This window comes from Artibeus jamaicensis, unplaced genomic scaffold (genome assembly GCF_021234435.1).
Source record: "Artibeus jamaicensis isolate MK-2021 breed Jamaican fruit bat unplaced genomic scaffold, CSHL_Jam_final contig_3230, whole genome shotgun sequence".
Taxonomy (NCBI): Eukaryota; Metazoa; Chordata; class Mammalia; order Chiroptera; family Phyllostomidae; genus Artibeus; species Artibeus jamaicensis.
Window position 1 is genome coordinate 810,990 of NW_026521764.1, and position 10,813 is coordinate 821,802.

Sequence of the window (10,813 nt, forward strand, 5' to 3'; positions counted from 1 at the left end):
CCTTAAGAACTGAATTGTAAACCACCACCTAATTCCCAGCATATGCTGAGCAGACCCAAACAGTAAAACAAAGTCTTAAAAGTGAATTAATATTAGAACTACTGCCCAAAGAAGGCATAATAATAACTTTTAGCCTGAATCTAAGTGGTCGATTGCCTACTAAAACAAAAGCTTGCTGTCTACAGGATTTTTAATGAGACCCAGAGAAAAGACATACTGGGTACTAGCAGTAACTACTACCAGTTGAAATGGAGAATATAGGATAAGAATAAATACATTAGAGAATTGTCTGTTTCCCTTCAGTTCTTTCAGTTTTGCCTCTTGTAGTTTGGGGTTCTGTTGTTGATGTATATATATTCATAATTATTATATCTCCTGAATGGAGTATCTCTTTTATCATAACTCTCCTTTGTTTCCAGTAACAACTTTTTTAAAGATTTTATTTATTTATTTTTAGAGAGAGGGGAAGGGAGGGAGAAAGGGGGAGAGAGAAACATCAGTATGTAGTTGCCTCTTGTGTGCCCCGTACTGGGGACCTGGCCCACAACCCAGGAATGTGTCCTGACTGGGAATCAAACCAGCAAATCTTCAGTTCACAGGTAGATGGTCAGTTCACTCAGCCACACAAGCTAGGGCCCTACTGTATTTTGATAATCATGTAATATAGCATGGCATTCTCTTAATCTAGGCAAAGAAGCAAAAAAATTTTTTTTCTGTAGTCAATTTATTGAACCAAAATTGTTTGGGTTACATTTTTGAGATTTTTCTTAGAGCAGTAGCTTTCAACGTAAAGGCTTTCAACCTTTACATGAGCCTTTATGGCACACGTAAACTAATTACTAAAATTCCTCAGCACACCAAAAATATGTATTTTTTGCCAGTCTCTTCCCCCCCCCCCCCCCGAATAATTTTGATTCATTCATACTAGATGGCTACTGTGTTGGTGGTTGTCTTTTTTTTTTTAAACTATCTCAGGGGAAAGAGGTCTGTGCCCTGACTAAATAGGTACAGCATGTTATAAAAACTCTCATGGCACACCAGAGTGCTGTGGCATACACGCTGAAAATGCTGTCTTAGAGAAATAAAAATTTTAATTCCTTCTTGTCGTGCTTTGTGTACTTACAACAGATATTTCACAGATCTTGAACTATATACTATGTCAACTATAATTTATTTTCTTATTAAGCTTTAAATTTTTTCAAGGGTATATCTTAAATAATTACTAGTTTTCTATTGCTGCCCTAGAAAACTGCCACCAGTTTAGCAGCCTAAAACCACAGATTTATTGATTACAGTAGCCTTATAATACAGTTTTATATTAGGTATTGTGATCCTCCAACTTTGTTTTTTTCAAGATTGCTGAAGCTATTCATGGTCTCTTTTGGTTCTATATAGGTTTTTGAAATATTTGTTCTAGATCTGTGAAATATCTCATTGATGTTTAAATAGAAATTGCACTGAATCTGTAGCTTCAGGTAGTATGACTATTTTAATAATGTTAATTCTTACAATCTGTGAACATGATGTATGCTTCCAGTTTTTGTATTTTTCTCAGTTTCTTCCTTTAGTGTCCTGTCTTTTTCTAGAGTACAGGTCTTTTACCTCCTTGGTTAAATTTATTCGTAGGTACCTTATTTTTTTGTTCTAATAGTAAATGGTTTTTGTTTTCTTACCACACATTCTTAATGCATCACAGTTTCTTTAAGTCAGAATTTCAGTGCTTTGCATCTTACAAAGTTGAAATCATGGTATCAGCTGGACTATATTCTTAACCAAAGGCTATGGGGAAGAGTTGGCTTCCCGAATAATTCACACTGTCAACCAAATTCAACTTTTGTTGTTGTAGAATGCAGGTCTCTGTTTTCCTGCTGGCTGTCAGCTGGGGGCTGGTGTTTTTGCCCTGGGGGCATCTAACATTTCCTTCCTGTACATTCCATGGCATCCCCTCCACCAGTGGCAGGTCAAGTCCCTCAGCTTCTAATCTGTCTGATTTCTCCTACGCATCTCTCAGACTCTAGCTATGGGAAGCACTCTGCTTTTAAGAGCTGGTGATTAGATTGGGCTCACCTGGCTATTTTCGGAATAATCTTCTGTGTCAACCTCTGTAACTTGAGCTAACATTCCTTTTGCCATGTAATAAAACGTACTCACAAATTCTATGGATTAGTGTGTGAACATATTAGGGGGACCATTCTTCCCACCACCAATAAACTAATAGCAACAGTTTTGATAATTAATTGCATTAATTACCAAAAGTATTAACCTAAGAATAATTATAAAATAATTTAAAAGATATTGCAATATGTGTAATTAGTACAAGAATTTCTTACATCCTTGAGATAAAAGTATAATGATAATGTTTGCTAAGAGTATGAGATTTAGAAATTGACACCACAGAAAATACAATTCTCTCTAGAAAAGAATACTAAACAAAAATGTCATTTTCCCAGTGATAGTTCAGTTGTACAACATAATCTACTTATTTTGAGATTCTCGCCAAATTTCATTGCTTGAAATTAATTGGAACCCATACCACTTAGTAGTCGACAGACTTGAAAGTCCACATACAAACCACATCACCATCATTTCCCAGTTTTCTTACTGTTTGCCATGGAGTAGTTGGGAATTTCTTTTTTTCCTTTCTTTCTTTTTTTCTTTTCTTTCTTTCTTTTTTTTTTAAGATTTTATTATTTTTAGAGAGGGGACTAAAGGGAGAGAAACATCAGTGTGTGGTTGCCTCTCACACACCCCCTACTGGCGACCTGGCCCACAACCCAGGCATGTGCCCTGACTGGGAATCAAACTGGCAACCTTTTGGTTGGCAGACCGCACTCAATCCACTGAGCCCCACCAGCCAGGGTGGCTTTCTTTCTTAGGGGAAGCTTAACTGTAGTTCCCCACGTGGTTGCAAATCACTGTCTCAAGATCATGGAAGCTTCTCAAAGTCAGAGATTTTCACTTGTTCATTTCTATGTCACTAGTGCCTGGCACATTGCAAGTGTTACACAAATATTTGTTGAAAAATGACTGGGTTCATGAACATCACAGCTAACAAACAAATACTTACTGAACAGCCACCATGTAGGTTGATCATCAGTTGATTCATGCTTAATGGATGGATGACATTGTGCCATCGCGCCATCACCACCTGATTTCATTCTGGTTATTCTTGGCCATTGTTGCTGTAAAAGAACAGTGGTTGTAGAATGTTCTACAGTCGCACTGTGGTGATGTAGCATGAAAAGCCCAAACTAGAAACTGGGTGCTTTGAACTTGTTCTGATATTAATAAATTGTGTAATTCCCAAGCAAATTAATTTTTGGAGCCTCAACTTACCCATCAATAAAATGAAAGTGTCAAATAAGATCTTTAAGATTCTTTTCAGCTTTAAAATTTGTAAAGAGAATTTTTCTTTTGAAAGCAAGGGGGAAACTTGAAAGGTAAAGGAGTTCAAAATTGATCCTGAAATTAAACCCTTAAAGTTCCTTTCATCCTCATCTAGGCGTCAGCATTCATAAATGAAGTCACTTTACCTTAGCGCTTAGCTGCTTTTACTTTTAATGTCTAAGAATTTTGTACAAACCATTTACTTATCCTTTTATTTAATTTTTCAAGACTGAAAAAGAAAAAAGTTCAACGAGATACTGCAAATGCAATTTTTAAAAAAAATTAAAGCAAATACATATAGAAGAGGGGAAAATATGTGACATGGACAAAGTTGAACCTATAGATTTTCTATTGGTAAGTCAATAATAGGGCCAAGTGAAGAAGTCAGCTGAACTGAACTTTATTACCCAGGTTCTACCGTCAGACAGAGAAAACCTTTCATGCCCTTAAGTGACAATTTTAGAAGGAAGGACTGAAAATAGTAGCTGCTCTGTTGTGAACATCACAATATCCCAATTCACCGATTTTTTATGTGCCCCATCTGTTAAACACAAAATTGAAATAGCTTTTTTCTTTTGTTAATATTTAGTTAGTTTTTATTCCATAATATATAAGTAGAGAGTTCTAGTAGAACTATCACAAATTGAAAAGAACATTTTTAAGGATCTCTTTGTATACCAGAACCTGACAGTCTTAGTCTTTGAGACCTAAAAACTCTGTTGGTTGAAATTTAGTATTTGCCTGACTCTCATTTTTGCCTCATAAGGAAACTCAATACACATTTAATTATTAACTGATTTTATTTGAAATAGTTCTAAGATATTTTCATGCCTTTAGGCATTATAACCAAAACATAGACAGTAGTTTTTAAAGAAGAGTAGACATGGACCTTGAACGTTATATATTATTATACCAGGAAGAGGTTTTTGACATCATCTGTTAGAAATTGTCATATTTCATAGATGGAGAAACTGAAGTCCAGAGTGCTTATTTTACTTGATTCAGCTTTTATTTCCAGTTCTTAGCAACACCAGGACTTTAACTTGGGTCTTTTATTCCTAGTCACATGCTGTTTCTTCTGTACTGCACTGCTTGTTTGACAGCATTTTAAAATTTAAAAACTATTTTGCAACTAGTCTAAAGTTACATGAAAGTATAGTATGACCAGAAGAGAATTTATTTAAAATTAAAATTTCATTTAAGTAAAATTAATTACCACTTATTTACTGTTTTTCTGTTTAGGTGAAAAGAGATTTGAATGCCCAGAATGTTCTAAAAGGTTTATGCGGAGTGATCATCTCTCCAAACATGTCAAAACGCACCAGAATAAGAAAGGTGGTGGGACAGCTCTTGCCATTGTTACCTCGGGAGAACTGGACTCGTCTGTCACAGAGGTGCTTGGCTCCCCAAGAATTGTCACAGTTGCAGCCATTTCTCAAGATTCAAACCCAGCAACTCCCAGTGTTTCAGCCAACATGGAAGAATTCTGAAGAGTTATTTATAACAGACCTCTAGTGCTGCACTTAAGTTTACACACCTTTGAAAATCTGGAAATGGGCTGGTCAAGTGGATTACAGAGTAGGAAATCATGTTTTCATTCTCAGCTTCTTTAAGTATTCCAAGGTTTTAAGTCAACATGTGAAATGTTGAAATTTTGAAGCAAACTATTGTACTGGAAACAGATAGAAGAGTATTTCCTCCATTCAATAAGTTGTAGTTATTTGGAAATGTGTCACATGTTTAAACTGAATCTTCCCCTCTCAGCATCATGTGTTAACATGTTTAGAAAGACAGACCTCAGTAGTTTGCAGGCTGGACCTTAATTGGACTTATTTTCTTTGAAATACTTTGTTATAAATTCAGTCGGTAATAATTTATATGGATTTTTTTTTCCTACAGCACAGAAAACAAGATAGTTAACTGATAATAGGGATGATACTTTATTTCCTTAGCTTGATTTTTGAAAATCAGCTGAAAATAGTTTTGGCCGTCTTTTCTAAATGTTAGAAATTCTTCAGCAGTTGAATTAGGTAAGTTCCAAAAAAGTAATCTGAGCTGTGTCTCAGATCTTTATTACCACTACATTATAGTAGTGTGTATGCAGACAATCAGTGAAGTTGAATGACTTTCTCCATTTGGAGACACAAGTGGAACTTAGAGCTAAACATTAGGTTAAATTTTAGAACGAAACCTTAGGAAAATATGGGGGGTGGGGGGAATGGTTAAAACTCATAATAGCTTCAGAAAAAGTAAAATGCGGTAACTTAACATGTAAGGTTTTGAAGTTAGGACTGATTAAATTCCTAACTTTGGGTTGTACCACAAAATTCATTTTAAATGTTTATATTGGAAATATTTGCATAGAGTATAAATCAATCTGTAGTTTCATATTCTGTAAATACAAGTTATGTTGACAATAAGCAAAATTCTTTATGCTTTGACTTGGTAGCCAAAGAAAGAATTATCACACTTTTTTAAGGCCAGCAGAAAATTACCTTGTAACTACACTATAATTTCCATTTTCCTCTCTACTAAAACTTAGCCAATCCCATTGTATATCTAGTACTGTGTTAGAAGGCTGATTAAGAATTTCTAACACAGTAATGTCATTAGCTTATGCCAGTAACTGAGTTTTTCCTAAGAAGACAGCCTAACAAATGTGTAACAGGTATAATACTATGAAGCAAAAATTATTTTTTAAAAATTGGAATAATTTTTAGTTAAGTGATTAAAGAAAAAATGTATTTCATTGTTTATGTAAGGGTCTTATAGGAAAGATGGCCAAAAGTTTAATATGAAAAAATGTTTGGATTATATCAGTAGTTTAAATATTAGTAAGATATTTCATATTTTAAAAATATATTTACTCAGATTGTAATGGAATTGGAATTGACCATTTGAAAACTAAAGGTTTTTAACTGTTTGGGTTATTTTATTAACATCCTTAGTTTGGGGACTGTTCGGATATAGGTACGTTTTCTTGTGCATTCTCTATTATTTCAGGAGAAGTACTACTCATGAGAATTCTCTTCCAAAATCGTGATATTTCTTGTATTTTTGATGAAGGAGAAATACTGTAATGATCACTGTTTACACTGTGTACACTTTAGGCCAGCCCTTTGTAGCGTTATATAAAACTGAAGGTCTTTTGTACTTTCAGTTTGTATAAAAAAGCTTTGAGATTAAAGGTAAAAAAATTTTTACACTGTGGTTATAAATTTCAAGTTTCTTAAAGCTTTTGTAGACTTGTAACAAAGTCTTTAAATTTTAGTTGGATTTTGTAAATTGTTTTGTATATTTTATTTAATGTACTCTTAATAACTGATGTATCTGGCTTTAAAAACATCAGAATCTGTTTGTTTTGTTTGGTACAGAGGAGCATTTGGTAGTGTTATTTTAATTTTATTATATAGGAGCTGAAACATCAAATATATATTTTATCTATCATTATGCTACACAATCAGTGCTATAAATTTTTTTATGCAAAGAAACTTTCTTAATGTTTGAATCATGTTTTCTGAGAGTGACAGTTTTTGTTGTTGGTAATACCAAGTACGAGCTCTCTGCACCATTATTCCATGAACCAGTTTTAGTGCATACCTGTGTATGCGCTTCAGAAATGGAAGTTATTTTTTAATCAACAATGAGGCCTATTATAAATTTAACAAACTGAATCTGGATAGCTTTATAGCAAATAAAAATATATTAATTTGTGTTAGCAGGTGCACATTTCACCACTGAAATGAGAAATATTTTGACAGTCTGTTCTGCATACCATTCTGAATCCACTTTTCTGTCTTATAAGAATCGTAAATTTCAGTGTCCTTTATTTGACTCAGTGGGATATAGCTGTTATAAGTATTAGGGCACAGATGTGCAGTAGAGTCTTGTTTAATGGCATTTCACTGTTCATTCCCTTTGCCACTGTTATAAACTTTTCTTTATTGTAATTATCAGTGCAAAGCTATGTATTTATCATGGTAGAACTCCAGTGTTAGAATAGTTTTTTCTTACAGTATACTTTCTTTGGTTAGGTTTGTGTATGTGTTGCTGATTACATTAGAACTTGATGTTAAGTCATTATTTATCACACTCATGAGAGCAGTAATAAAAGTGTGTAATCTAGGAGAAAAAGTTAATTTGTCAAACTTAGGTGAGCATGATGTTTAGGTCCTATTTTTCAATTTTATAACTGTTTTATTGCAACAATATTTGTATTTAAGTCTTCATTTCAATGCCTCGTGGTGTTTTTATGCATGTCACCAAGGTGTCACCCCACAGAAATCGATGGGCAGCATAGGGTATTAAATCTGCATAATGGTTTTAAAACAGAAATAGTTGGTGGTAAAATGTAAATGTTTTGCAAAAATTCCTTATAAAAAGTTTTGTAGTAACATTTCACTTGTAAATTTTTTTTGTAAAAAAAAGAAAATGAAAAAAAAAGATGAATTCAGAAAAAATCCTGTTTCCCATATCCTAGAATTTAGACAATAATTCTGCCAGCAAAGCCTCTGGGGCTGTAATTGACATTTTTACAGTGCTGATTTGTATAAAATTTGTTTTGTTTTGGTTTTTTTTTTGTGGATTTGGAAATAAAATCATGTACAAGTTGTTGCCTGCAATAATAATTGCAAGTAACCTATAAAAATTCCCTCGAGTTTAACATGTTTCTTCATTTAATTATGTATACTGTAAAGCAGCAATAAATTTTTTGAACTGTCAACCTTCTTATCACATGAACACTGGGCAGTAAATGTTTCTCACTAGAAAACGTATTGGCAACTCTTGATATTTCCTGGTATTAAGATCTGCTCACCATTTCTCTGACCAGACTGCCCAAGAATGCCAATGCAAATTTCATTGTTAATTTGTAGCCATTGCTCTAGACATTTCTGGAAATTAAAATTTGATTTAGGGACTTTTTTTACTTAAATATTTTTAAACAATTAATGTTAAGAAGTTGTAGGAAGAGCTAAAAATGAAAACTAATTAAAGTGTAATTTAAGATCACAGAAACCCTGAGAAGCAAGGTATGCCCAGAGACGCCACAAGTCTGTAAGCAAAAGCTGTTGGTGTTTCATTGTGGGAAGACCCCTGAGAATTTCATGAAGGTCCTTGTTGACATAGTGTCTACATTATTGTAACAATTTCCATTAAATCAGATTTTCAGGCTCCAGGCCACATTAGGAGAGCAACTGGGGGATGATGGCAGGCAACAGGGAGAGGATACGGGCCCATGGGCCCACAGACTGAAGACGCTAAAGGATTTAAATGTATGCTACTCTGCCAAACAAGACCCAGAAGGAGTTTTTCAAAAGGTATGTGAAAACTGAAGACATATATTTTAATTACCTGAAAAATCTGTATTTGGAAGCATCAGATACTGTACAAAAGGAGGAATAATGCAATTAGAAAGTTAACTTTTTTTTTTTAATATAGTAAAACCAGTTTGATTCTTGGAATCCTAGGAACCACATAACCCTGAACAAGACTGAATCAAAGAACACCACAAAAGCACACCACAAAAACCGTTGTTTTATCGGGGGTTGTTGACATCAAGTCATTGGTGTAGGCAAGTTGAAGTTATGCTAAAAGTGATACTAAAGTGTGGTTCACAGTGCTGTTCATAATGATAAGAAATCAGGAGGAAATAGTATAGCTTGTTTGCTACTTTTATTTAAAAGTTCAGACACTTAAAGGGGTATAGAGACTTCAAGTACACGAGAAATGTGATACTTGATTAAGTACATCTGAATCAGTACTGTTTACTGCTCAGGCAGTAACATCTGTTGGATACACAAAACCAACTTGTAATTGTGTAGCAGGGTTTTTAAGATGTGTTTTGGTTCTTTTAAGATTTGCTAATTTGTATATAGGCCTTAGGCCATGTTCTTCTTGGTAGCACTTGGAAATGAAATAATGTATTTTTGGGTACCTGAGAGTAATCTCAAGTGCCCAGGAGTTTAAGAAGGGAGGGAGGTAAACCTTGTAAACCTTTGTTTTTGTCTAAGGTAATAGTATGTTAAATGTGAGGATAGTTTTTCCTGAAAGAAAAAATGTTCCAATTAATATAGTTACTAGATTTCAGAATACTAATAAATGCTACAAATTTTCATGAATAGAGGAAAAAATCATTGTACATTACTTAGTGAAGGTCAACCAAAATTTTACATGACTTTATGTTTGAAATGTTCCATAGAAACAAAATATTTTACCATAATTTGTTTTTAAGGAAGGAATAGCTCTGTTTCCCCCCAATTAACTAATTCCTTTGCATAACAATGTTTAAATTTTTGTTCAATGGAAACATAACAGTTTTTTGTTCCCTGTATTTTTAGTAGAATTAAGTACATATATATATTATATATATTATATATATATGGTATATGTAACATTTTAGATATATGTAAATATAACATTTGGGTTGGATAAGGAAGTTTAAACTTCAAAATTTATTTTTGAAGCAGCTGAAAAAAGCCACAGGAAATTACAGCTAGGTTGAAATGTGTACATATGACCTGTGATAAATTATAAAGATTTGTACCAATAGTCTCCATAAAAGTACATTTTTATCCAGCCCTCCTATTTCTGGACATTAATTTGCTGATAACAATGGCTAGTAATCTGGTAGTTTCAGTTTCCACTCATTGAACAAATAATTGTGGACTTTGTACCAGGTGCCAGAGAGAGACCAAGAATAAGACAAACTATCCCTGCCCTCCTAGAGTTTACACATACTAGAGAGCAGTAAGGGCAAGGAAGTACACAGGTAGGACAAAGATAGTGAGGAATGCTCAGAAAAAGTTTCCCTGCAGTGATGTCTGAGCAAAACGTGAGGAGCAAGCATTGCCTATCAGTATCCAAGAGGGTGCTGGGGAAAGAGGAAATCAAGGGATGAGCCCAAGGCTGGACCATGGCTATAGCACAACAGCCTAGAGGGGCCAAAAAGTACATCACCAGGAGAGAGGTAAGAGGTGCTGATACAGCTGCATCCTGTAGTTGGCCATTGGGGTGCCAAGGCCTACTCACTATGCAGAGGGTCCATCACCCCAGGAAGAGCAAAGCCTCCTGACAGCACCAATAGGGAGGCAGAGGGGTGTGGCTTGGCTCCTTACAACCTTGGACAAATTAACCTTTCTGCACCCTCTTTCTCATGTGCAAAATGAAAATAATACTTAATAGGTCTGTTAAGAGGATCAAATAAGATAACCATCAAGCCCCTAACAATGTTCAATAGAAGTTACTGTTAATTATAAGTTAACCCAAAAGGTGGAGGAGGACTTGGAATATTGTCCAGCTGCCCCCATGCTGAGATGCTTTGAAAACAGGTAAGGATACATTGAAAAGTTAATTCTCAATAGCCAATAAGGAAGAAGGGAGAAATTACAATAGGGATTTTTTGATTCAACTGTATTTTAAATATCTG

General features: G+C 34.4%; 1 protein-coding gene across 3 annotated transcripts in view; it reads left to right on the forward strand.

Annotated features, from left to right (window-relative positions):
- SP4 (Sp4 transcription factor) overlaps nucleotides 1–6,882 on the forward strand; it is a 65,555-nt gene extending 58,673 nt beyond the window's left edge. For 2 of the 3 annotated variants that reach the window (XM_037162304.2, XM_037162302.2), the window contains exon 6: nucleotides 4,630–6,882. In XM_037162304.2, coding sequence (XP_037018199.1) covers nucleotides 4,630–4,877 — 248 coding nt within the window. In that variant the 3' untranslated portion in view covers nucleotides 4,878–6,882. Of the gene's footprint in view, nucleotides 1–3,615; nucleotides 3,742–4,629 lie in introns of all 3 variants that reach the window. The other variant, XR_005084834.2, reaches the window with a different exon arrangement.
- The last annotated feature ends 3,931 nt before the right edge of the window (nucleotides 6,883–10,813 follow it).